The 26,101-nt window shown below is 72.0% G+C and overlaps 1 protein-coding gene across 3 annotated transcripts; it reads left to right on the forward strand.

Annotated features, from left to right (window-relative positions):
- Window positions 1-25,680, forward strand: LOC142823561 (antigen-presenting glycoprotein CD1d-like). Of its 3 annotated transcripts, XR_012898747.1 has the most exons (7): window positions 1-348; window positions 501-837; window positions 1,647-1,923; window positions 2,213-2,509; window positions 23,304-23,406; window positions 23,481-24,142; window positions 24,267-25,680. XR_012898747.1 is itself a non-coding variant. In XM_075914787.1 (6 exons), the coding sequence occupies exons 1-6, from the start codon at window positions 61-63 to the stop codon at window positions 23,616-23,618; spliced, it is 1,440 nt and encodes a 479-aa protein (XP_075770902.1). In that variant the 5' UTR covers window positions 1-60; the 3' UTR covers window positions 23,619-25,679. The 3 variants fall into 3 exon arrangements, 2 of the variants coding, with proteins under 2 accessions (XP_075770902.1, XP_075770903.1); XM_075914787.1 differs by having other exon boundaries at window positions 23,481-25,679; XM_075914788.1 differs by having other exon boundaries at window positions 3-348; window positions 1,647-1,928; window positions 23,481-25,679.
- Window positions 25,681-26,101: the final 421 nt, after the last annotated feature.

Raw genomic sequence — 26,101 nt, forward strand, 5'->3', positions numbered from 1 at the left:
GGGGGGGCGGGGGCGGGAGGGTGGGACAGTGGTGGGCTGGCGCCCCCGGGCTCTGAGCAGATGTTCCCAGAGCCAGGGGCAGGGCTGGGGTTTTCCCTGCTGCTGGGTCCGGACTGGCTCTGCCCTGATTGGCCCGGGGCTGGCGGCTGCGGGGACAGCGCGGAGGGAGACACAGATGGGGGGAAGCGGCTGCCGACGCCCGTGGCTGGGGAGGAACTGAAAGCGTGTGGGGATCCTGGGGCCCCTTGTCCTGCTCCCCTGGTGCCCGCTGGAGCCCAGATCCACCTTCCCCTGCCAGCATGCTGCTCCCGCTGCTGCTCCTCTCCTGCGCGTGGGGGGCCATGGACGGTGAGTTGGGACCCCCGTGCCCTGTCCCAGCTGTGGGGGCCCTGGGGGTGGGGACGGTGTAATGCCCGGGGGGGGGGCTAGTGATCCTGGCTGGGGGTGTCAGAGGAGGGGGACGGTTACGGCTCAGCAGCGTCGCTGTGTATTGTTTACAGGACGGACGTTCATTGATCTCCCCGCCCACCTGTTCTGTTCTCCACTTGTTTCCTGCCCCCTCTGCTCCTCTCCCCCCAGACTCTCTCACCCTCCGGCTGCTGCAAACCATTGTCTTCCACAACGCCAGCTCCTCACACGTGGAGGGGGTGGCCCTGCTGGCCGACCTGGAGACCCACTCCATGAACTGCAGCACCTGCCCCATCCGCTTCCTGCAGCCCTGGGCCCGGCAGGGCCTGACCCCCAAGCAGTGGCAGGAGCTGGAGCAGGTGATCCATCGCTACCTGTTCAACTTCATCCGCCTGGTGAACAGACTCGCGCAGCAGCAGGGCCAGAGCTGTGAGTACGGAGCCGCTGGAGGGGTCCCCGGGGGCTGAGAACTGACACACTCACTTCAGCAACCGAGTGTGTCCTGACAGGGCAGATGGGGCCAGGACGGCCAGTCCCGGGTCTTAGGCTGATTGGAGCCTGTGACGTAGTGGGGGGCTGTTACACTCACTGCTCTAGTGTGTGTGTGTGTGTGTGTGTGTGCGCGTGTGTGTGTGCACGCGTGTGCGCGTCCTCCCCTTCCCCCACAGCTCTATGTCCGATTCTATGTCACACAGTGTCCCTGAGAACCAATAACCCTTCTGGTTCTCAGAGTCCCCTCTGGCTGCAGATGGGGGTGCCGAGTCGGGGCTCCCCGACACACCGTCACAAGCCGGCGTCCCTTAGAGGGGAGTCTCCTGTGTCCAACTGTCCACCGCAGAAGTGGCTGGGCCACGCTGGGCCTCCCTGCAGCCTGCGCTTCCTAGAGGGGAAAGGGCCCATGTGCCAGCCCCTGAGCCGAGGCCCCTGGTCCCTCCGCACCCAGACCTGGCCCTGCGAAAGGCAGGGGAGTGGGGTGGGGTCTGCACCCCAGGAGCCCCGACTGCCCCACAGACGTTGCTCAGCGCCTGCCCATCCAGCCGGGCTGGAACTGCAGAGCTGCTTAAAGGGGAACTGGAACGTAGCCTGAACTCCAGCCAGGGTCACTCGGCTGTCCCGCCGACGTGTCATGGCCGGACAGCCTCCTTGTGCCAGACGTTATATTTCTGCTCCCCCGCCTCTCTGCTTCTGACGCACCCCCCAGCCCTCCTGCCATCCTGACACTCGTCGTCTTCCCCCAGACCCTATTGTTATCCAGAGCGCCTTTGGCTGCGAGCTGCACCCCAACGGTACCTCCCGGGGCTTCTATGAGGCCGGAGTCAGTGGCCAGGACTTCCTTGGCTTTGACATGGACGCCGGCACCTGGGTGGCTCGCTCGGAGGATAAGGCGGCGCTGTACACCCGGGACCGTCTCAACCAGGACAAGGGCACCATCAGCACGATTCGGACACTCCTGGGAACCACGTGCGTCAGTGAGATCAAGAGCTTTGTCTCACATGGGAACGCGTCTCTGCAGAGGCAAGGTGGGGATGCGCTGGGGTGGGGTGGGGGCTGTTGGTGCAGGGACCAAATGCAGCTGTAGCTGGGGTGCAGCACAGTAGCCACCTCCTAGCCACATTGCACAGCATTTTGAGACAGGAAGTCAAGGGGGGTCCCGGCACCACTGGCAAGAGCAGGGGAGAATTGGGCCTGGCCAGGAGCAGGGCCAGCGCCTGACCCCCGGCATGGAGCAGGGCCGGGCTAGCGAGTCCCTGCGGCTCCAGCTGACTGGTCCCCTCTCCCCTGCCCCGTCTCTCCCCTGTCCCAGAGCGGCCGGTCGCCGTAGTGTTTGTCCGGGAGCCTCCCCCAGCCGAGCCCCCCATGCCGTGGCTGCTGGTTTGCCGGGTCACCGGGTTCTACCCCCGGGCCGTCCACGTGGCCTGGCTGCAGGACGGGGAGGAGGTGGAGCCGGGCTGGCGGCTGAACTCCAGCGGGATCCTGCCCAACGCCGACCTGACCTACCAGCTGCGCAGCTCCCTGGCCGTGGGGCCGGGCGACGGGCACAGCTACGCCTGCCGGGTGCAGCACAGCAGCCTGGGGGGCCGGAGCCTGCTGATCCCCTGGGGTAGGTGCACATCCGGGGGGCGGGGAACAGGGACGGTCGGGTGGGGGAGCAGGAGGGCTGCGGGGAGGCTGGGGGACAGGGCTGGTCGGGTGGGGGAGCAGGAGGGCTGCGGGGAGGCTGGGGGACAGGGCTGGTCGGGTGGGGGAGCAGGAGGGCTGCGGGGAGGCTGGGGGACAGGGCTGGTCGGGTGGGGGAGCAGGAGGGCTGCGGGGAGGCTGGGGGACAGGGCTGGTCGGGTGGGGGAGCAGGAGGGCTGCGGGGAGGCTGGGGGACAGGGCTGGTCGGGTGGGGGAGCAGGAGGGCTGCGGGGAGGCTGGGGGACAGGGCTGGTCGGGTGGGGAGCAGGAGGGCTGCGGGGAGGCTGGGGGACAGGGCTGGTCAGGTGAGGGAGCAGGAGGGCTGTGGGGAGGCTGGGGGACAGGGCTGGTCGGGTGGGGGAGCAGGAGGGCTGTGGGGAGGCTGGGGGACAGGGCTGGTCGGGTGAGGGAGCAGGAGGGCTGTGGGGAGCTGGGGGACAGGGCTGGTCGGGTGGGGGAGCAGGAGGGCTGCGGGGAGGCTGGGGGACAGGGCTGGTCGGGTGAGGGAGCAGGAGGGCTGTGGGGAGCTGGGGGACAGGGCTGGTCGGGTGGGGGAGCAGGAGGGCTGTGGGGAGGCTGGGGGACAGGGCTGGTCAGGTGAGGGAGCAGGAGGGCTGCGGGGAGGCTGGGGGACAGGGCTGGTCGGGTGAGGGAGCAGGAGGGCTGTGGGGAGGCTGGGGGACAGGGCTGGTCAGGTGAGGGAGCAGGAGGGCTGCGGGGAGGCTGGGGGACAGGGCTGGTCGGTTGGGGGAGCAGGAGGGCTGCGGGGAGGATGGGGGACAGGGCTGGTCGGGTGGGGGAGCAGGAGGGCTGTGGGGAGGCTGGGGGACAGGGCTGGTCGGGTGGGGAGCAGGAGGGCTGTGGGGAGCTGGGAGACAGGGCTGGTCGGGTGGGGGAGCAGGAGGGCTGTGGGGAGCTGGGAGACAGGGCTGGTCGGGTGGGGGAGCAGGAGGGCTGTGGGGAGCTGGGAGACAGGGCTGGTCGGGTGGGGGAGCAGGAGGGCTGTGGGGAGGCTGGGGGACAGGGCTGGTCGGGTGGGGGAGCAGGAGGGCTGCGGGGAGGATGGGGGACAGGGCTGGTCGGGTGGGGGAGCAGGAGTGCTGTGGGGAGGCTGGGGGACAGGGCTGGTCGGGTGGGGAGCAGGAGGGCTGTGGGGAGCTGGGGGACAGGGCTGGTCGGGTGGGGGAGCAGGAGGGCTGTGGGGAGGCTGGGGGACAGGGCTGGTCGGGTGGGGGAGCAGGAGGGCTGTGGGGAGCTGGGGGACAGGGCTGGTCGGGTGAGGGAGCAGGAGGGCTGTGGGGAGCTGGGGGACAGGGCTGGTCGGGTGGGGGAGCAGGAGGGCTGTGGGGAGCTGGGGGACAGGGCTGGTCGGGTGGGGGAGCAGGAGGGCTGTGGGGAGCTGGGGGACAGGGCTGGTCGGGTGGGGGAGCAGGAGGGCTGTGGGGAGCTGGGGGACAGGGCTGGTCGGGTGGGGGAGCAGGAGGGCTGTGGGGAGCTGGGGGACAGGGCTGGTCAGGTGAGGGAGCAGGAGGGCTGTGGGGAGCTGGGGGACAGGGCTGGTCGGGTGAGGGAGCAGGAGGGCTGTGGGGAGCTGGGGGACAGGGCTGGTCGGGTGGGGGAGCAGGAGGGCTGTGGGGAGCTGGGGGACAGGGCTGGTCAGGTGAGGGAGCAGGAGGGCTGCGGGGAGGCTGGGGGACAGGGCTGGTCGGGTGGGGGAGCAGGAGGGCCGTGGGGAGGCTGGGGGACAGGGCTGGTCGGGTGGGGGAGCAGGAGGGCTGTGGGGAGCTGGGGGACAGGCCTGGTCGGGTGGGGGAGCAGGAGGGCTGTGGGGAGGCTGGGGGACAGGGCTGGTCGGGTGGGGGAGCAGGAGGGCTGTGGGGAGGCTGGGGGACAGGGCTGGTCGGGTGGGGGAGCAGGAGGGCTGCAGGGAGGCTGGGGGACAGGGCTGGTCGGGTGGGGGAGCAGGAGGGCTGCGGGGAGGCTGGGGGACAGGGCTGGTCAGGTGAGGGAGCAGGAGGGCTGTGGGGAGCTGGGCGACAGGGCTGGTCGGTTGGGGGAGCAGGAGGGCTGTGGGGAGCTGGGGGACAGGGCTGGTCGGGTGGGGGAGCAGGAGGGCTGTGGGGAGCTGGGGGACAGGGCTGGTCGGGTGGGGGAGCAGGAGGGCTGCGGGGAGGCTGGGGGACAGGGCTGGTCGGGTGGGGGAGCAGGAGGGCTGTGGGGAGCTGGGGGACAGGGCTGGTCGGGTGGGGGAGCAGGAGGGCTGTGGGGAGGCTGGGGGACAGGGCTGGTCGGGTGGGGGAGCAGGAGGGCTGTGGGGAGCTGGGGGACAGGCCTGGTCGGGTGGGGGAGCAGGAGGGCTGTGGGGAGGCTGGGGGACAGGGCTGGTCGGGTGGGGGAGCAGGAGGGCTGCAGGGAGGCTGGGGGACAGGGCTGGTCGGGTGGGGGAGCAGGAGGGCTGTGGGGAGGCTGGGGGACAGGGCTGGTCGGGTGGGGGAGCAGGAGGGCTGCGGGGAGGCTGGGGGACAGTGCTGGTCGGGTGGGGGAGCAGGAGGGCTGTGGGGAGGCTGGGGGACAGGGCTGGTCGGTTGGGGGAGCAGCAGGGCTGTGGGGAGCTGGGGGACAGGGCTGGTCGGGTGGGGGAGCAGGAGGATTGTGGGGAGGCTGGGGGACAGGGCTGGTTGGTTGGGGGAGCAGGAGGGCTGCGGGGAGGCTGGGGGACAGGGCTGGTCGGGTGGGGGAGCAGGAGGGCTGCGGGGAGGCTGGGGGACAGGGCTGGTCAGGTGAGGGAGCAGGAGGGCTGCGGGGAGGCTGGGGGACAGGGCTGGTCGGGTGGGGGAGCAGGAGGGCTGTGGGGAGCTGGGGGACAGGGCTGGTCGGGTGGGGGAGCAGGAGGGCTGTGGGGAGCTGGGGGACAGGGCTGGTCGGGTGGGGGAGCAGGAGGGCTGTGGGGAGCTGGGGGACAGGGCTGGTCGGGTGGGGGAGCAGGAGGGCTGTGGGGAGGCTGGGGGACAGGGCTGGTCGGGTGGGGGAGCAGGAGGGCTGTGGGGAGCTGGGGGACAGGGCTGGTCGGGTGGGGGAGCAGGAGGGCTGTGGGGAGGCTGGGGGACAGGGCTGGTCGGGTGGGGGAGCAGGAGGGCTGTGGGGAGCTGGGGGACAGGGCTGGTCGGGTGGGGGAGCAGGAGGGCTGTGGGGAGCTGGGGGACAGGGCTGGTCAGGTGAGGGAGCAGGAGGGCTGCGGGGAGGCTGGGGGACAGGGCTGGTCGGGTGGGGGAGCAGGAGGGCTGTGGGGAGGCTGGGGGACAGGGCTGTTCGGGTGGGGGAGCAGGAGGGCTGTGGGGAGCTGGGGGACAGGCCTGGTCGGGTGGGGGAGCAGGAGGGCTGCGGGGAGGCTGGGGGACAGGGCTGGTCGGGTGGGGGAGCAGGAGGGCTGCGGGGAGGCTGGGGGACAGGGCTGGTCGGGTGGGGGAGCAGGAGGGCTGCGGGGAGGCTGGGGGACAGGGCTGGTCGGGTGGGGGAGCAGGAGGGCTGCGGGGAGGCTGGGGGACAGGGCTGGTCGGGTGGGGGAGCAGGAGGGCTGCAGGGAGGCTGGGGGACAGGGCTGGTCGGGTGGGGGAGCAGGAGGGCTGCGGGGAGGCTGGGGGACAGGGCTGGTCGGGTGGGGGAGCAGGAGGGCTGCGGGGAGGCTGGGGGACAGGGCTGGTCAGGTGAGGGAGCAGGAGGGCTGTGGGGAGCTGGGCGACAGGGCTGGTCGGTTGGGGGAGCAGGAGGGCTGTGGGGAGCTGGGGGACAGGGCTGGTCGGGTGGGGGAGCAGGAGGGCTGTGGGGAGCTGGGGGACAGGGCTGGTCGGGTGGGGGAGCAGGAGGGCTGCGGGGAGGCTGGGGGACAGGGCTGGTCGGGTGGGGGAGCAGGAGGGCTGTGGGGAGCTGGGGGACAGGGCTGGTCGGGTGGGGGAGCAGGAGGGCTGTGGGGAGGCTGGGGGACAGGGCTGGTCGGGTGGGGGAGCAGGAGGGCTGTGGGGAGCTGGGGGACAGGCCTGGTCGGGTGGGGGAGCAGGAGGGCTGTGGGGAGCTGGGGGACAGGGCTGGTCAGGTGAGGGAGCAGGAGGGCTGCGGGGAGGCTGGGGGACAGGGCTGGTCGGGTGGGGGAGCAGGAGGGCTGTCGGGAGCTGGGGGACAGGGCTGGTCGGGTGGGGGAGCAGGAGGGCTGTGGGGAGCTGGGGGACAGGGCTGGTCGGGTGGGGGAGCAGGAGGGCTGTGGGGAGCTGGGGGACAGGGCTGGTCGGGTGGGGGAGCAGGAGGGCTGTGGGGAGGCTGGGGGACAGGGCTGGTCGGGTGGGGGAGCAGGAGGGCTGTGGGGAGCTGGGGGACAGGGCTGGTCGGGTGGGGGAGCAGGAGGGCTGTGGGGAGGCTGGGGGACAGGGCTGGTCGGGTGGGGGAGCAGGAGGGCTGTGGGGAGCTGGGGGACAGGGCTGGTCGGGTGGGGGAGCAGGAGGGCTGTGGGGAGCTGGGGGACTGGGCTGGTCAGGTGAGGGAGCAGGAGGGCTGCGGGGAGGCTGGGGGACAGGGCTGGTCGGGTGGGGGAGCAGGAGGGCTGTGGGGAGGCTGGGGGACAGGGCTGGTCGGGTGGGGGAGCAGGAGGGCTGTGGGGAGCTGGGGGACAGGCCTGGTCGGGTGGGGGAGCAGGAGGGCTGTGGGGAGGCTGGGGGACAGGGCTGGTCGGGTGGGGGAGCAGGAGGGCTGTGGGGAGGCTGGGGGACAGGGCTGGTCGGGTGGGGGAGCAGGAGGGCTGCAGGGAGGCTGGGGGACAGGGCTGGTCGGGTGGGGGAGCAGGAGGGCTGCGGGGAGGCTGGGGGACAGGGCTGGTCAGGTGAGGGAGCAGGAGGGCTGTGGGGAGCTGGGCGACAGGGCTGGTCGGTTGGGGGAGCAGGAGGGGTGTGGGGAGCTGGGGGACAGGGCTGGTCGGGTGGGGGAGCAGGAGGGCTGCAGGGAGGCTGGGGGACAGGGCTGGTCGGGTGGGGGAGCAGGAGGGCTGCGGGGAGGCTGGGGGACAGGGCTGGTCGGGTGAGGGAGCAGGAGGGCTGTGGGGAGCTGGGCGACAGGGCTGGTCGGTTGGGGGAGCAGGAGGGGTGTGGGGAGCTGGGGGACAGGGCTGGTCGGGTGGGGGAGCAGGAGGGCTGTGGGGAGCTGGGGGACAGGGCTGGTCGGGTGGGGGAGCAGGAGGGCTGCGGGGAGGCTGGGGGACAGGGCTGGTCGGGTGAGGGAGCAGGAGGGCTGTGGGGAGGCTGGGGGACAGGGCTGGTCGGGTGGGGAGCAGGAGGGCTGCGGGGAGGCTGGGGGACAGGGCTGGTCGGGTGGGGAGCAGGAGGTCTGTGGGGAGGCTGGGGGACAGGACTGGTAGGGTGGGGGAGCAGGAGGGCTGCGGGGAGGCTGGGGGACAGGGCTGGTCGGGTGGGGGAGCAGGAGGGCTGCGGGGAGGCTGGGGGACAGGGCTGGTCGGGTGGGGAGCAGGAGGGCTGTGGGGAGGCTGGGGGACAGGGCTGGTCGGGTGGGGGAGCAGGAGGGCTGCAGGGAGGCTGGGGGACAGGGCTGGTCGGGTGGGGGAGCAGGAGGGCTGTGGGGAGGCTGGGGGACAGGGCTGGTCGGGTGGGGGAGCAGGAGGGCTGCGGGAGGCTGGGGGACAGGGCTGGTCGGGTGGGGGAGCAGGAGGGCTGTGGGGAGGCTGGGGGACAGGGCTGGTCGGTTGGGGGAGCAGGAGGGCTGTGGGGAGCTGGGGGACAGGGCTGGTCGGGTGGGGGAGCAGGAGGGTTGTGGGGAGGCTGGGGGACAGGGCTGGTTGGTTGGGGGAGCAGGAGGGCTGCGGGGAGCTGGGGGACAGGGCTGGTCAGGTGAGGGAGCAGGAGGGCTGCGGGGAGGCTGGGGGACAGGGCTGGTCGGGTGGGGGAGCAGGAGGGCTGCGGGGAGGCTGGGGGACAGGGCTGGTCGGGTGGGGGAGCAGGAGGGGCTGTGGGGAGCTGGGGGACAGGGCTGGTCGGGTGGGGGAGCAGGAGGGCTGTGGGGAGCTGGGGGACAGGGCTGGTCGGGTGGGGGAGCAGGAGGGCTGCGGGGAGGCTGGGGGACAGGGCTGGTCGGGTGGGGGAGCAGGAGGGCTGCGGGGAGGCTGGGGGACAGGGCTGGTCGGGTGAGGGAGCAGGAGGGCTGTGGGGAGGCTGGGGGACAGGGCTGGTCGGGTGGGGAGCAGGAGGGCTGCGGGGAGGCTGGGGGACAGGGCTGGTCGGGTGGGGAGCAGGAGGTCTGTGGGGAGGCTGGGGGACAGGACTGGTAGGGTGGGGGAGCAGGAGGGCTGCGGGGAGGCTGGGGGACAGGGCTGGTCGGGTGGGGGAGCAGGAGGGCTGCGGGGAGGCTGGGGGACAGGGCTGGTCGGGTGGGGAGCAGGAGGGCTGTGGGGAGGCTGGGGGACAGGGCTGGTCGGGTGGGGGAGCAGGAGGGCTGCAGGGAGGCTGGGGGACAGGGCTGGTCGGGTGGGGGAGCAGGAGGGCTGTGGGGAGGCTGGGGGACAGGGCTGGTCGGGTGGGGGCGCAGGAGGGCTGCGGGGAGGCTGGGGGACAGTGCTGGTCGGGTGGGGGAGCAGGAGGGCTGTGGGGAGGCTGGGGGACAGGGCTGGTCGGTTGGGGGAGCAGCAGGGCTGTGGGGAGCTGGGGGACAGGGCTGGTCGGGTGGGGGAGCAGGAGGATTGTGGGGAGGCTGGGGGACAGGGCTGGTTGGTTGGGGGAGCAGGAGGGCTGCGGGGAGGCTGGGGGACAGGGCTGGTCGGGTGGGGGAGCAGGAGGGCTGCGGGGAGGCTGGGGGACAGGGCTGGTCAGGTGAGGGAGCAGGAGGGCTGCGGGGAGGCTGGGGGACAGGGCTGGTCGGGTGGGGGAGCAGGAGGGCTGTGGGGAGCTGGGGGACAGGGCTGGTCGGGTGGGGGAGCAGGAGGGCTGTGGGGAGCTGGGGGACAGGGCTGGTCGGGTGGGGGAGCAGGAGGGCTGTGGGGAGCTGGGGGACAGGGCTGGTCGGGTGGGGGAGCAGGAGGGCTGTGGGGAGGCTGGGGGACAGGGCTGGTCGGGTGGGGGAGCAGGAGGGCTGTGGGGAGCTGGGGGACAGGGCTGGTCGGGTGGGGGAGCAGGAGGGCTGTGGGGAGGCTGGGGGACAGGGCTGGTCGGGTGGGGGAGCAGGAGGGCTGTGGGGAGCTGGGGGACAGGGCTGGTCGGGTGGGGGAGCAGGAGGGCTGTGGGGAGCTGGGGGACAGGGCTGGTCAGGTGAGGGAGCAGGAGGGCTGCGGGGAGGCTGGGGGACAGGGCTGGTCGGGTGGGGGAGCAGGAGGGCTGTGGGGAGGCTGGGGGACAGGGCTGTTCGGGTGGGGGAGCAGGAGGGCTGTGGGGAGCTGGGGGACAGGCCTGGTCGGGTGGGGGAGCAGGAGGGCTGTGGGGAGGCTGGGGGACAGGGCTGGTCGGGTGGGGGAGCAGGAGGGCTGCGGGGAGGCTGGGGGACAGGGCTGGTCGGGTGGGGGAGCAGGAGGGCTGCAGGGAGGCTGGGGGACAGGGCTGGTCGGGTGGGGGAGCAGGAGGGCTGCGGGGAGGCTGGGGGACAGGGCTGGTCGGGTGGGGGAGCAGGAGGGCTGCAGGGAGGCTGGGGGACAGGGCTGGTCGGGTGGGGGAGCAGGAGGGCTGCGGGGAGGCTGGGGGACAGGGCTGGTCGGGTGAGGGAGCAGGAGGGCTGTGGGGAGCTGGGGGACAGGGCTGGTCGGGTGGGGGAGCAGGAGGGCTGTGGGGAGGCTGGGGGACAGGGCTGGTCGGGTGGGGGAGCAGGAGGGCTGCGGGGAGGCTGGGGGACAGGGCTGGTCAGGTGAGGGAGCAGGAGGGCTGTGGGGAGCTGGGCGACAGGGCTGGTCGGTTGGGGGAGCAGGAGGGGTGTGGGGAGCTGGGGGACAGGGCTGGTCGGGTGGGGGAGCAGGAGGGCTGTGGGGAGCTGGGGGACAGGGCTGGTCGGGTGGGGGAGCAGGAGGGCTGCGGGGAGGCTGGGGGACAGGGCTGGTCGGGTGAGGGAGCAGGAGGGCTGTGGGGAGGCTGGGGGACAGGGCTGGTCGGGTGGGGAGCAGGAGGGCTGCGGGGAGGCTGGGGGACAGGGCTGGTCGGGTGGGGAGCAGGAGGTCTGTGGGGAGGCTGGGGGACAGGACTGGTAGGGTGGGGGAGCAGGAGGGCTGCGGGGAGGCTGGGGGACAGGGCTGGTCGGGTGGGGGAGCAGGAGGGCTGCGGGGAGGCTGGGGGACAGGGCTGGTCGGGTGGGGAGCAGGAGGGCTGTGGGGAGGCTGGGGGACAGGGCTGGTCGGGTGGGGGAGCAGGAGGGCTGTGGGGAGCTGGGGGACAGGGCTGGTCGGGTGGGGGAGCAGGAGGGCTGTGGGGAGGCTGGGGGACAGGGCTGGTCGGGTGGGGAGCAGGAGGGCTGCGGGGAGGCTGGGGGACAGGGCTGGTCGGGTGGGGGAGCAGGAGGGCTGTGGGGAGGCTGGGGGACAGGGCTGGTCGGGTGGGGGAGCAGGAGGGCTGCGGGGAGGCTGGGGGACAGGGCTGGTCGGGTGGGGGAGCAGGAGGGCTGCGGGGAGACTGGGGGACAGGGCTGGTCGGGTGAGGGAGCAGGAGGGCTGCGGGGAGGCTGGGGGACAGGGCTGGTCGGGTGAGGGAGCAGGAGGGCTGCGGGGAGGCTGGGGGACAGGGCTGGTCGGGTGGGGAGCAGGAGGTCTGTGGGGAGGCTGGGGGACAGGGCTGGTCGGTTGGGGGAGCAGGAGGGCTGTGGGGAGCTGGGGGACAGGGCTGGTCGGTTGGGGGAGCAGGAGGGCTGCGGGGAGGCTGGGGGACAGGGCTGGTCGGGTGGGGGAGCAGGAGGGCTGTGGGGAGCTGGGGGACAGGGCTGGTCGGTTGGGGGAGCAGGAGGGCTGCGGGGAGGCTGGGGGACAGGGCTGGTCGGGTGGGGGAGCAGGAGGGCTGCGGGGAGGCTGGGGGACAGGGCTGGTCGGGTGGGGAGCAGGAGGGCTGTGGGGAGGCTGGGGGACAGGGCTGGTCGGGTGGGGGAGCAGGAGGGCTGTGGGGAGGCTGGGGGACAGGGCTGGTCGGGTGGGGAGCAGGAGGGCTGCGGGGAGGCTGGGGGACAGGGCTGGTCGGGTGGGGGAGCAGGAGGGCTGTGGGGAGGCTGGGGGACAGGGCTGGTCGGGTGGGGGAGCAGGAGGGCTGTGGGGAGGCTGGGGGACAGGGCTGGTCGGGTGGGGGAGCAGGAGGGCTGTGGGGAGCTGGGGGACAGGGCTGGTCAGGTGAGGGAGCAGGAGGGCTGTGGGGAGGCTGGGGGACAGGGCTGGTCAGGTGAGGGAGCAGGAGGTCTGTGGGGAGGCTGGGGGACAGGGCTGGTCGGGTGAGGGAGCAGGAGGGCTGCGGGGAGGCTGGGGGACGGGGCTGGTCGGGTGGGGGAGCAGGAGGGCTGCGGGGAGGCTGGGGGACAGGGCTGGTCGGGTGGGGGAGCAGGAGGGCTGTGGGGAGGCTGGGGGACAGGGCTGGTCGGGTGGGGAGCAGGAGGGCTGTGGGGAGCTGGGGGACAGGGCTGGTCGGGTGGGGGAGCAGGAGGGCTGTGGGGAGGCTGGGGGACAGGGCTGGTCGGGTGGGGGAGCAGGAGGGCTGTGGGGAGCTGGGGGACAGGGCTGGTCGGGTGGGGGAGCAGGAGGGCTGTGGGGAGCTGGGGGACAGGGCTGGTCAGGTGAGGGAGCAGGAGGGCTGCGGGGAGGCTGGGGGACAGGGCTGGTCGGGTGGGGGAGCAGGAGGGCTGTGGGGAGGCTGGGGGACAGGGCTGGTCGGGTGGGGGAGCAGGAGGGCTGTGGGGAGCTGGGGGACAGGCCTGGTCGGGTGGGGGAGCAGGAGGGCTGTGGGGAGGCTGGGGGACAGGGCTGGTCGGGTGGGGGAGCAGGAGGGCTGTGGGGAGGCTGGGGGACAGGGCTGGTCGGGTGGGGGAGCAGGAGGGCTGCAGGGAGGCTGGGGGACAGGGCTGGTCGGGTGGGGGAGCAGGAGGGCTGCGGGGAGGCTGGGGGACAGGGCTGGTCAGGTGAGGGAGCAGGAGGGCTGTGGGGAGCTGGGCGACAGGGCTGGTCGGTTGGGGGAGCAGGAGGGCTGTGGGGAGCTGGGGGACAGGGCTGGTCGGGTGGGGGAGCAGGAGGGCTGTGGGGAGCTGGGGGACAGGGCTGGTCGGGTGGGGGAGCAGGAGGGCTGCGGGGAGGCTGGGGGACAGGGCTGGTCGGGTGGGGGAGCAGGAGGGCTGTGGGGAGCTGGGGGACAGGGCTGGTCGGGTGGGGGAGCAGGAGGGCTGTGGGGAGGCTGGGGGACAGGGCTGGTCGGGTGGGGGAGCAGGAGGGCTGTGGGGAGCTGGGGGACAGGCCTGGTCGGGTGGGGGAGCAGGAGGGCTGTGGGGAGCTGGGGGACAGGGCTGGTCAGGTGAGGGAGCAGGAGGGCTGCGGGGAGGCTGGGGGACAGGGCTGGTCGGGTGGGGGAGCAGGAGGGCTGTCGGGAGCTGGGGGACAGGGCTGGTCGGGTGGGGGAGCAGGAGGGCTGTGGGGAGCTGGGGGACAGGGCTGGTCGGGTGGGGGAGCAGGAGGGCTGTGGGGAGCTGGGGGACAGGGCTGGTCGGGTGGGGGAGCAGGAGGGCTGTGGGGAGGCTGGGGGACAGGGCTGGTCGGGTGGGGGAGCAGGAGGGCTGTGGGGAGCTGGGGGACAGGGCTGGTCGGGTGGGGGAGCAGGAGGGCTGTGGGGAGGCTGGGGGACAGGGCTGGTCGGGTGGGGGAGCAGGAGGGCTGTGGGGAGCTGGGGGACAGGGCTGGTCGGGTGGGGGAGCAGGAGGGCTGTGGGGAGCTGGGGGACTGGGCTGGTCAGGTGAGGGAGCAGGAGGGCTGCGGGGAGGCTGGGGGACAGGGCTGGTCGGGTGGGGGAGCAGGAGGGCTGTGGGGAGGCTGGGGGACAGGGCTGGTCGGGTGGGGGAGCAGGAGGGCTGTGGGGAGCTGGGGGACAGGCCTGGTCGGGTGGGGGAGCAGGAGGGCTGTGGGGAGGCTGGGGGACAGGGCTGGTCGGGTGGGGGAGCAGGAGGGCTGTGGGGAGGCTGGGGGACAGGGCTGGTCGGGTGGGGGAGCAGGAGGGCTGCAGGGAGGCTGGGGGACAGGGCTGGTCGGGTGGGGGAGCAGGAGGGCTGCGGGGAGGCTGGGGGACAGGGCTGGTCAGGTGAGGGAGCAGGAGGGCTGTGGGGAGCTGGGCGACAGGGCTGGTCGGTTGGGGGAGCAGGAGGGGTGTGGGGAGCTGGGGGACAGGGCTGGTCGGGTGGGGGAGCAGGAGGGCTGTGGGGAGCTGGGGGACAGGGCTGGTCGGGTGGGGGAGCAGGAGGGCTGCGGGGAGGCTGGGGGACAGGGCTGGTCGGGTGAGGGAGCAGGAGGGCTGTGGGGAGGCTGGGGGACAGGGCTGGTCGGGTGGGGAGCAGGAGGGCTGCGGGGAGGCTGGGGGACAGGGCTGGTCGGGTGGGGAGCAGGAGGTCTGTGGGGAGGCTGGGGGACAGGACTGGTAGGGTGGGGGAGCAGGAGGGCTGCGGGGAGGCTGGGGGACAGGGCTGGTCGGGTGGGGGAGCAGGAGGGCTGCGGGGAGGCTGGGGGACAGGGCTGGTCGGGTGGGGAGCAGGAGGGCTGCGGGGAGGCTGGGGGACAGGGCTGGTCGGGTGGGGGAGCAGGAGGGCTGCAGGGAGGCTGGGGGACAGGGCTGGTCGGGTGGGGGAGCAGGAGGGCTGTGGGGAGGCTGGGGGACAGGGCTGGTCGGGTGGGGGAGCAGGAGGGCTGCGGGGAGGCTGGGGGACAGGGCTGGTCGGGTGGGGGAGCAGGAGGGCTGTGGGGAGGCTGGGGGACAGGGCTGGTCGGTTGGGGGAGCAGGAGGGCTGTGGGGAGCTGGGGGACAGGGCTGGTCGGGTGGGGGAGCAGGAGGGCTGCAGGGAGGCTGGGGGACAGGGCTGGTCGGGTGGGGGAGCAGGAGGGCTGTGGGGAGGCTGGGGGACAGGGCTGGTCGGGTGGGGGAGCAGGAGGGCTGCGGGGAGGCTGGGGGACAGTGCTGGTCGGGTGGGGGAGCAGGAGGGCTGTGGGGAGGCTGGGGGACAGGGCTGGTCGGTTGGGGGAGCAGGAGGGCTGTGGGGAGCTGGGGGACAGGGCTGGTCGGGTGGGGGAGCAGGAGGGTTGTGGGGAGGCTGGGGGACAGGGCTGGTTGGTTGGGGGAGCAGGAGGGCTGTGGGGAGGCTGGGGGACAGGGCTGGTTGGTTGGGGGAGCAGGAGGGTTGTAGGGAGGCTGGGGGACAGGGCTGGTCGGGTGAGGGAGCAGGAGGGCTGTGGGGAGCTGGGGGACAGGGCTGGTTGGTTGGGGGAGCAGGAGGGTTGTGGGGAGGCTGGGGGACAGGGCTGGTCGGGTGAGGGAGCAGGAGGGCTGTGGGGAGCTGGGGGACAGGGCTGGTCGGGTGGGGGAGCAGGAGGGCTGTGGGGAGGCTGGGGGACAGGGCTGGTCGGGTGGGGGAGCAGGAGGGCTGCGGGGAGCTGGGGGACAGGGCTGGTTGGTTGGGGGAGCAGGAGGGTTGTGGGGAGGCTGGGGGACAGGGCTGGTCGGGTGAGGGAGCAGGAGGGCTGTGGGGAGCTGGGGGACAGGGCTGGTCGGGTGGGGGAGCAGGAGGGCTGTGGGGAGGCTGGGGGACAGGGCTGGTCGGGTGGGGGAGCAGGAGGGCTGCGGGGAGCTGGGGGACAGGGCTGGTCAGGTGAGGGAGCAGGAGGGCTGCGGGGAGGATGGGGGACAGGGCTGGTCGGGTGAGGGAGCAGGAGGGCTGCGGGGAGGATGGGGGACAGGGCTGGTCGGGTGGGGGAGCAGGAGGGCTGCGGGGAGGCTGGGGGACAGGGCTGGTCGGGTGAGGGAGCAGGAGGGCTGTGGGGAGCTGGGGGACAGGGCTGGTCGGGTGGGGGAGCAGGAGGGCTGCGGGGAGGCTGGGGGACAGGGCTGGTCGGGTGGGGGAGCAGGAGGGCTGCGGGGAGGCTGGGGGACAGGGCTGGTCGGGTGGGGGAGCAGGAGGGCTGTGGGGAGCTGGGGGACAGGGCTGGTCGGGTGGGGAGCAGGAGGGCTGTGGGGAGGCTGGGGGACAGGGCTGGTCGGGTGAGGGAGCAGGAGGGCTGCGGGGAGGCTGGGGGACAGGGCTGGTCGGGTGGGGAGCAGGAGGTCTGTGGGGAGGCTGGGGGACAGGACTGGTAGGGTGGGGGAGCAGGAGGGCTGCGGGGAGGCTGGGGGACAGGGCTGGTCGGGTGGGGGAGCAGGAGGGCTGCGGGGAGGCTGGGGGACAGGGCTGGTCGGGTGGGGAGCAGGAGGGCTGTGGGGAGGCTGGGGGACAGGGCTGGTCGGGTGGGGGAGCAGGAGGGCTGTGGGGAGGCTGGGGGACAGGGCTGGTCGGGTGGGGAGCAGGAGGGCTGCGGGGAGGCTGGGGGACAGGGCTGGTCGGGTGGGGGAGCAGGAGGGCTGTGGGGAGGCTGGGGGACAGGGCTGGTCGGGTGGGGGAGCAGGAGGGCTGCGGGGAGGCTGGGGGACAGGGCTGGTCGGGTGGGGGAGCAGGAGGGCTGTGGGGAGGCTGGGGGACAGGGCTGGTCGGTTGGGGGAGCAGGAGGGCTGTGGGGAGCTGGGGGACAGGGCTGGTCGGGTGGGGGAGCAGGAGGGTTGTGGGGAGGCTGGGGGACAGGGCTGGTTGGTTGGGGGAGCAGGAGGGCTGCGGGGAGCTGGGGGACAGGGCTGGTCAGGTGAGGGAGCAGGAGGGCTGCGGGGAGGCTGGGGGACAGGGCTGGTCGGGTGGGGGAGCAGGAGGGCTGCGGGGAGGCTGGGGGACAGGGCTGGTCGGGTGGGGGAGCAGGAGGGCTGCGGGGAGGCTGGGGGACAGGGCTGGTCGGGTGGGGGAGCAGGAGGGCTGTGGGGAGCTGGGGGACAGGGCTGGTCGGGTGGGGGAGCAGGAGGGTTGTGGGGAGGCTGGGGGACAGGGCTGGTCAGGTGGGGGAGCAGGAGGGCTGTGGGGAGCTGGGGGACAGGGCTGGTCAGGTGGGGGAGCAGGAGGGCTGGGGGAGGCTGGGGGATAGGATTGGTCCAGTGTGGGAGCAGGAGGGCTGTGGGGAGGCTGGGGAGCCGGGCTGGTCGGGTGGGGAGCAGGAGGGCTGCAGGGAGGCTGGGGGACAGGGCTGGTCGGGTGGGGGAGCAGGAGGGCTGCGGGGAGGCTGGGGGACAGGGCTGGTCGGGTGGGGGAGCAGGAGGGCTGTGGGGAGGCTGGGGGACAGGGCTGGTCGGGTGGGGGAGCAGGAGGGCTGTGGGGAGGCTGGGGGACAGGGCTGGTCGGGTGGGGGAGCAGGAGGGCTGTGGGGAGGCTGGGGGACAGGGCTGGTCGGGTGGGGGAGCAGGAGGGCTGTGGGGAGGCTGGGGGACAGGGCTGGTCAGGTGGGGGAGCAGGAGGGCTGCAGGGAGGCTGGAGGACAGGGCTGGTCGGGTGGGGGAGCAGGAGGGCTGTGGGGAGCTGGGCGACAGGGCTGGTCGGTTGGGGGAGCAGGAGGGCTGCGGGGAGGCTGGGGGACAGGGCTGGTCGGGTGGGGGAGCAGGAGGGCTGCGGGGAGGCTGGGGGACAGGGCTGGTCGGGTGGGGAGCAGGAGGGCTGTGGGGAGCTGGGGGACAGGGCTGGTCGGGTGGGGGAGCAGGAGGGCTGTGGGGAGCTGGGGGACAGGGCTGGTCGGGTGGGGGAGCAGGAGGGCTGCGGGGAGGCTGGGGGACAGGGCTGGTCGGGTGAGGGAGCAGGAGGGCTGTGGGGAGGCTGGGGGACAGGGCTGGTCGGGTGGGGAGCAGGAGGGCTGTGGGGAGGCTGGGGAGCCGGGCTGGTCGGGTGGGGAGCAGGAGGGCTGCAGGGAGGCTGGGGGACAGGGCTGGTCGGGTGGGGGAGCAGGAGGGCTGCGGGGAGGCTGGGGGACAGGGCTGGTCGGGTGGGGGAGCAGGAGGGCTGCGGGGAGGCTGGGGGACAGGGCTGGTCGGGTGGGGGAGCAGGAGGGCTGTGGGGAGGCTGGGGGACAGGGCTGGTCGGGTGGGGGAGCAGGAGGGCTGTGGGGAGGCTGGGGGACAGGGCTGGTCGGGTGGGGGAGCAGGAGGGCTGTGGGGAGGCTGGGGGACAGGGCTGGTCAGGTGGGGGAGCAGGAGGGCTGCAGGGAGGCTGGAGGACAGGGCTGGTCGGGTGGGGGAGCAGGAGGGCTGTGGGGAGCTGGGCGACAGGGCTGGTCGGTTGGGGGAGCAGGAGGGCTGCGGGGAGGCTGGGGGACAGGGCTGGTCGGGTGGGGGAGCAGGAGGGCTGCGGGGAGGCTGGGGGACAGGGCTGGTCGGGTGGGGAGCAGGAGGGCTGTGGGGAGCTGGGGGACAGGGCTGGTCGGGTGGGGGAGCAGGAGGGCTGTGGGGAGCTGGGGGACAGGGCTGGTCGGGTGGGGGAGCAGGAGGGCTGCGGGGAGGCTGGGGGACAGGGCTGGTCGGGTGAGGGAGCAGGAGGGCTGCGGGGAGGCTGGGGGACAGGGCTGGTCGGGTGGGGAGCAGGAGGGCTGCGGGGAGGCTGGTGGACAGGGCTGGTCGGGTGGGGAGCAGGAGGGCTGTGGGGAGGCTGGGGGACAGGGCTGGTCGGGTGGGGGAGCAGGAGGGCTGCGGGGAGGCTGGGGGACGGGGCTGGTCGGGTGGGGGAGCAGGAGGGCTGTGGGGAGGCTGGGGGACAGGGCTGGTCGGGTGGGGGAGCAGGAGGGCTGCGGGGAGGCTGGGGGACGGGGCTGGTCGGGTGGGGAGCAGGAGGGCTGCGGGGAGGCTGGGGGACAGGGCTGGTCGGGTGGGGGAGCAGGAGGGCTGCGGGGAGGCTGGGGGACAGGGCTGGTCGGGTGGGGGAGCAGGAGGGCTGTGGGGAGCTGGGGGACAGGGCTGGTCGGGTGAGGGAGCAGGAGGGCTGTGGGGAGCTGGGGGACAGGGCTGGTCGGGTGGGGGAGCAGGAGGGCTGTGGGGAGGCTGGGGGACAGGGCTGGTCGGGTGGGGAGCAGGAGGGCTGCGGGGAGGCTGGGGGACAGGGCTGGTCGGGTGGGGGAGCAGGAGGGCTGCGGGGAGGCTGGGGGACAGGGCTGGTCGGGTGGGGGAGCAGGAGGGCTGCGGGGAGGCTGGGGGACAGGGCTGGTCGGGTGGGGGAGCAGGAGGGCTGCGGGGAGGCTGGGGGACAGGGCTGGTCGGGTGGGGGAGTAGGAGGGCTGTGGGGAGGCTGGGGGACAGGGCTGGTCGGTTGGGGGAGCAGGAGGGCTGTGGGGACCTGGGGGACAGGGCTGGTCGGGTGGGGGAGCAGGAGGGCTGTGGGGAGCTGGGGGACAGGGCTGGTCGGGTGGGGGAGCAGGAGGGCTGTGGGGAGCTGGGGGACAGGGCTGGTCGGGTGGGGGAGCAGGAGGGCTGCGGGGAGGCTGGGGGACAGGGCTGGTCGGGTGGGGAGCAGGAGGGCTGTGGGGAGCTGGGGGACAGGGCTGGTCGGGTGGGGGAGCAGGAGGGCTGTGGGGAGCTGGGGGACAGGGCTGGTCGGGTGGGGGAGCAGGAGGGCTGCGGGGAGGCTGGGGGACAGGGCTGGTCGGGTGAGGGAGCAGGAGGGCTGTGGGGAGGCTGGGGGACAGGGCTGGTCGGGTGGGGAGCAGGAGGGCTGCGGGGAGGCTGGTGGACAGGGCTGGTCGGGTGGGGAGCAGGAGGGCTGTGGGGAGGCTGGGGGACAGGGCTGGTCGGGTGGGGGAGCAGGAGGGCTGCGGGGAGGCTGGGGGACGGGGCTGGTCGGGTGGGGGAGCAGGAGGGCTGTGGGGAGGCTGGGGGACAGGGCTGGTCGGGTGGGGGAGCAGGAGGGCTGCGGGGAGGCTGGGGGACGGGGCTGGTCGGGTGGGGGAGCAGGAGGGCTGTGGGGAGGCTGGGGGACAGGGCTGGTCGGGTGGGGGAGCAGGAGGGCTGCGGGGAGGCTGGGGGACGGGGCTGGTCGGGTGGGGAGCAGGAGGGCTGCGGGGAGGCTGGGGGACGGGGCTGGTCGGGTGGGGGAGCAGGAGGGCTGCGGGGAGGCTGGGGGACAGGGCTGGTCGGGTGGGGGAGCAGGAGGGCTGTGGGGAGCTGGGGGACAGGGCTGGTCGGGTGAGGGAGCAGGAGGGCTGTGGGGAGCTGGGGGACAGGGCTGGTCGGGTGGGGGAGCAGGAGGGCTGTGGGGAGGCTGGGGGACAGGGCTGGTCGGGTGGGGAGCAGGAGGGCTGCGGGGAGGCTGGGGGACAGGGCTGGTCGGGTGGGGGAGCAGGAGGGCTGCGGGGAGGCTGGGGGACAGGGCTGGTCGGGTGGGGGAGCAGGAGGGCTGCGGGCAGGCTGGGGGACAGGGCTGGTCGGGTGGGGGAGCAGGAGGGCTGCGGGGAGGCTGGGGGACAGGGCTGGTCGGGTGGGGGAGTAGGAGGGCTGTGGGGAGGCTGGGGGACAGGGCTGGTCGGTTGGGGGAGCAGGAGGGCTGTGGGGAGCTGGGGGACAGGGCTGGTCGGGTGGGGGAGCAGGAGGGCTGTGGGGAGCTGGGGGACAGGGCTGGTCGGGTGGGGGAGCAGGAGGGCTGTGGGGAGCTGGGGGACAGGGCTGGTCAGGTGAGGGAGCAGGAGGGCTGTGGGGAGGCTGGGGGACAGGGCTGGTCGGGTGGGGAGCAGGAGGGCTGCGGGGAGGCTGGGGGACAGGGCTGGTCGGGTGGGGAGCAGGAGGGCTGCGGGGAGGCTGGGGGACAGGGCTGGTCGGGTGGGGGAGCAGGAGGGCTGTGGGGAGGCTGGGGGACAGGGCTGGTCGGGTGGGGGAGCAGGAGGGCTGTGGGGAGCTGGGGGACAGGGCTGGTCGGGTGGGGGAGCAGGAGGGCTGTGGGGAGCTGGGGGACAGGGCTGGTCAGGTGGGGGAGCAGGAGGGCTGCGGGGAGGCTGGGGGACAGGGCTGGTCAGGTGAGGGAGCAGGAGGGCTGTGGGGAGGCTGGGGGACAGGGCTGGTCGGGTGGGGAGCAGGAGGGCTGTGGGGAGGCTGGGGGACAGGGCTGGTCGGGTGGGGGAGCAGGAGGGCTGTGGGGAGGCTGGGGGACAGGGCTGGTCGGGTGGGGGAGCAGGAGGGCTGTGGGGAGGCTGGGGGACAGGGCTGGTCGGGTGGGGGAGCAGGAGGGCTGTGGGGAGGCTGGGGGACAGGGCTGGTCAGGTGAGGGAGCAGGAGGGCTGTGGGGAGGCTGGGGGACAGGGCTGGTCGGGTGGGGGAGCAGGAGGGCTGTGGGGAGGCTGGGGGACAGGGCTGGTCGGGTGGGGGAGCAGGAGGGCTGTGGGGAGGCTGGGGGACAGGGCTGGTCAGGTGAGGGAGCAGGAGGGCTGTGGGGAGGCTGGGGGACGGGGCTGGTCGGGTGGGGGAGCAGGAGGGCTGCGGGGAGGCTGGGGGACAGGGCTGGTCGGGTGAGGGAGCAGGAGGGCTGCGGGGAGGCTGGGTGACAGGGCTGGTCGGGTGAGGGAGCAGGAGGGCTGCGGGGAGGCTGGGGGACAGGGCTGGTCGGGTGAGGGAGCAGGAGGGCTGCGGGGAGGCTGGGGGACAGGGCTGGTCGGGTGGGGGAGCAGGAGGGGCTGTGGGGAGGCTGGGGGACGGGGCTGGTCAGGTGAGGGAGCAGGAGGGGCTGTGGGGAGGCTGGGGGACGGGGCTGGTCGGGTGGGGGAGCAGGAGGGCTGCGGGGAGGCTGGGGGACAGGGCTGGTCGGGTGAGGGAGCAGGAGGGCTGCGGGGAGGCTGGGGGACAGGGCTGGTCGGGTGGGGGAGCAGGAGGGCTGTGGGGAGGCTGGGGGACAGGGCTGGTCGGGTGAGGGAGCAGGAGGGCTGCGGGGAGGCTGGGGGACAGGGCTGGTCAGGTGAGGGAGCAGGAGGGCTGCGGGGAGGCTGGGGGACAGGGCTGGTCGGGTGAGGGAGCAGGAGGGCTGTGGGGAGCTGGGGGACAGGGCTGGTCGGGTGGGGGAGCAGGAGGGCTGCGGGGAGGCTGGGGGACAGGGCTGGTCGGGTGAGGGAGCAGGAGGGCTGCGGGGAGGCTGGGGGACAGGGCTGGTCGGGTGGGGGAGCAGGAGGGCTGTGGGGAGCTGGGGGACAGGGCTGGTCGGGTGAGGGAGCAGGAGGGCTGTGGGGAGCTGGGGGACAGGGCTGGTCAGGTGAGGGAGCAGGAGGGCTGCGGGGAGGCTGGGGGACAGGGCTGGTCGGGTGGGGGAGCAGGAGGGCTGCGGGGAGGCTGGGGGACAGGGCTGGTCGGGTGGGGGAGCAGGAGGGCTGCGGGGAGGCTGGGGGACAGGGCTGGTCGGGTGGGGGAGCAGGAGGGCTGCGGGGAGGATGGGGGACAGGGCTGGTCGGGTGGGGGAGCAGGAGGGCTGCGGGGAGGCTGGGGGACAGGGCTGGTCGGGCGGGGGAGCAGGAGGGCTGCGGGGAGGCTGGGGGACAGGGCTGGTCGGGTGGGGGAGCAGGAGGGCTGCGGGGAGGCTGGGGGACAGGGCTGGTCGGGTGGGGGAGCAGGAGGGCTGCGGGGAGGCTGGGGGACAGGGCTGGTCGGGTGGGGGAGCAGGAGGGCTGCGGGGAGGCTGGGGGACAGGGCTGGTCGGGTGGGGGAGCAGGAGGGCTGCGGGGAGGCTGGGGGACAGGGCTGGTCGGGTGGGGGAGCAGGAGGGCTGCGGGGAGGCTGGGGGACAGGGCTGGTCGGGTGAGGGAGCAGGAGGGCTGCGGGGAGGCTGGGGGACAGGGCTGGTCGGGTGGGGGAGCAGGAGGGCTGCGGGGAGGCTGGGGGACAGGGCTGGTCGGGTGGGGGAGCAGGAGGGCTGCGGGGAGGCTGGGGGACAGGGCTGGTCGGGTGGGGGAGCAGGAGGGCTGCGGGGAGGCTGGGGGACAGGGCTGGTCGGGTGAGGGAGCAGGAGGGCTGCGGGGAGGCTGGGGGACAGGGCTGGTCGGGTGAGGGAGCAGGAGGGCTGCGGGGAGGCTGGGGGACAGGGCTGGTCGGGTGGGGGAGCAGGAGGGCTGCGGGGAGGCTGGGGGACAGGGCTGGTCGGGTGAGGGAGCAGGAGGGCTGCGGGGAGCCTGGGGGACAGGGCTGGTCGGGTGGGGGAGCAGGAGGGCTGCGGGGAGGCTGGGGGACAGGGCTGGTCGGGTGGGGGAGCAGGAGGGCTGCGGGGAGGCTGGGGGACAGGGCTGGTCGGGTGGGGGAGCAGGAGGGCTGCGGGGAGGCTGGGGGACAGGGCTGGTCGGGTGGGGGGAGCAGGAGGGCTGTGGGGAGCTGGGGGACAGGGCTGGTCGGGTGAGGGAGCAGGAGGGCTGTGGGGAGCTGGGGGACAGGGCTGGTCGGGTGGGGGAGCAGGAGGGCTGCGGGGAGGCTGGGGGACAGGGCTGGTCGGGTGGGGGAGCAGGAGGGCTGTGGGGAGGCTGGGGGACAGGGCTGGTCAGGTGAGGGAGCAGGAGGGCTGCGGGGAGGCTGGGGAGCCGGGCTGGCCGAGGCAGAAGGCAGTGGGTTGGGATGGGAGGAGCAGAGCAGGCTGGGGGAGCTGGGCCCACACCCCATTCCCAGCACGACCCCCGTGTGTTACAGAGCACAGCAGGCACCGGGGCCCTGGCCTGGCCGTGGGCATCACCCTGGGGGCTCTGGCCGTGGCCGTGGCTGTGGCCGTGGTGCTGTGGCGGTGCAGACGCAGGTGAGTTTTCCCCCTCTGGGGCAGGGGTGGGGCCTTTACACCCCCTGACCCTCCCCTCTGCTCCCTTCTTCCAGGGGCTACCAGGATGTTGGAGCCAGGCAGTTCAGGGCCTGAGGGCTGACCCAGGCCAGGCGTGGGGACCGGCCCCTCTCCCGGGACACGGAGTTCGGGGCTGGCTCCAGGGAAGAGGGGTCCACAGGCTGGTCGGATGAAGACCCTGGGGGATCAGGGCTATAGGTGCACTGGGATTCTCCTCCCGCTGGGACATTCGGAGCATGTTGGACACAGAGGCGCCGTGGTTTGGCCTGGGCCGGGATCCGCTCAGAGCCAGAGCCGGCCTGTGCCCTTCGGTAAACCCTTGGGGAGAAGATAAGAACAGCCAGGCTGTGCCAGAGCAAAGGCCCGTCCAGCCCCGTGTCCTGTCGGCCCACAGCGCCCAGTGCCCCAGAGGGAGGGAACAGAACAGGGAGCCCTCCCCTGTCGCCCATTGCCAGCCTCTGACACACACAGGCCAGGGACCCCAGCCCTGCCCAGCCTGGCTACTGGCCATCGATGGACCCCTCCTCCATGGATCTATCCAGCTCTTTAGTGAACCCTGTTCAAGTCCTGCTCTTCACAGCTGTGGCACAGGGGGGGCTGTCTGCTCTGTGACCCGGGGTCCCCCTGTGCAGTGAGGTGTGTGGGGCGCAGTGGGGGGCTGTCTGCTCTGTGACCCGGGGTCCCCCTGTGCGGTGAGGTGTGTGGGGCGCAGTGGGGGGGCTGTCTGCTCTGTGACCCGGGGTCCCCCTGTGCGGTGAGGTGTGTGGGGCGCAGTGGGGGGGCTGTCTGCTCTGTGACCCGGGGTCCCCCTGTGCGGTGAGGTGTGTGGGGCGCAGTGGGGGGCTGTCTGCTCTGTGACCTGGGGCCCTGCGCTGGGATGGGAAATTCTCACTGACTCTCCCAAAGGTGTGTTAACCCAGACACCCAGGCTCAGCCCCACAGGGAGAGACACAGGGAAGAGGGGAGACCAGCTCCTGGCTGGGGGGCAGGGCTGGGAGAGAGTTTTAGTTTCTGTCTGGAATCATGGGGGAAGCAGCCTAGGCAAGGGGCTGGGATTTAGGGGCCCAGGCTCCCCCATCTCAAGGGGGCTGAGGCATCCTAGGCCTGCCCTGTGACCGGATTCCATCTGTGCTGTGCTGTATCCTGGAGAAGCAATAAACTCCTCTGTTCTACCGGCTGGGGGAGTCTGTTTGGCCACTATGGGGCTGCAGGAGTCGGGGGAACCCTTGTAGGGATAACATATTAATGTATTGAAAATAATTCCTCCAAATGGAAGTGACCCCCCATAATTTGTTCCCCACAACTTAAAGTGTTTAGATTTATTATTAATTCTTCTTCTTATTATTATTATTATTTGTTAAGATTGTTAAATGTTTGGATTTATTATTCTTATTGCCCCTTTAGAATATAATGTATTAGGTCATGGAACTTAGAACTGTTAAGAATATAATCAAGGGGCTGCTTGCAATTGATATTGCAGAGATACATTGTAAGGATGCATTGTCAAGCCACTAACTCTGCTATGGGAGCCAAGCCCTGTAATTTACTAAGGGCATTGTTACATTATTCACGCCTGTTCTCTTTAAAACATTGTAACTTTATTCAGCACTCAGAGAATGTTTTAAGCAATACCACCCAGAAACTTTCTGTAACTACAACTTTTATTATTATACAAAATACTGTATGAATGTAAGAGAGAGTGCTTGGATGATGATGATAAATGAATGGCTCTGAGAGGTGCCAGCCTGAGAATGCAGCAACAAAGGGCTGAAGAAGGCGTCAGGTGCCAGTGCAACCAAAAGGTGTCAAGTGGAGAAACTGGAGGTCCACCCGATGAGATCACTGACGAGCACCTGGCAGCCACCCTGGAGACCTCAGCATGATGCAGCAATTTCCATAGACTGGCATAGGAAGAAATTCCTATAAGAACTGGACTAAAAAAACTATGGAATCAGAGTCCAAGGTTCTGCTGCCAGCCCACCAGGAGCTTCAGATGCGCATCTGATCAGGACTTCGCTCCCCACTCCCATCACTTGTGTACAGAATACCTGGCCAGTATTCTGTCACAAGCAACTTCCAGGCTGGTAACTATAACAATACACAGAACCTGAATGAATGGATGAATGAATGTTTATATGTATAAGGGTTAAGTAGTTAAACAACATTGTTTGCTTCTATCTTTTCTTTATTTTTTTTATTATCTTTACAATAAATGTGGCTTTTTGCCTTATCCCCCTCATAAGATCCTGCTTGCTTTTATTTGGTACAACACCCTGACGTCTCCCCACAACACCCTCCTCTGGCGAGGAGTTCCACAGGTTGACTGTGCGCTGAGTGAAGAAAAAACTTCCTTTGGCTTGTTTTAAACCTGCTGCCTGTTCATTCCATTGTCTTATGGGAACAAGTAAATAACTTTTCCTCATTCGCTTTCTCCACACCCGTCGTGATTTTATAGACCTCGATCCCGTCCCCCCTTCGTCTGCGCTTTTCTAAGCTGCAGAGTCCCCATGTTACGAAACTCTCCTCACGCAGCAGCCGTTCCAAGCCCCAAGGATTCAGGCTGGGGGTGCCCAGGGGTTTACACAGAGGTGATGAGAGATTCTCTGGCTTATTCCCTGGGCCTTGCTTAATGGCTCCCAACAGTCGGGTGGCTGGT

This window comes from Pelodiscus sinensis, unplaced genomic scaffold (assembly GCF_049634645.1).
Source record: "Pelodiscus sinensis isolate JC-2024 unplaced genomic scaffold, ASM4963464v1 ctg105, whole genome shotgun sequence".
NCBI lineage: Eukaryota > Metazoa > Chordata > Testudines > Trionychidae > Pelodiscus > Pelodiscus sinensis.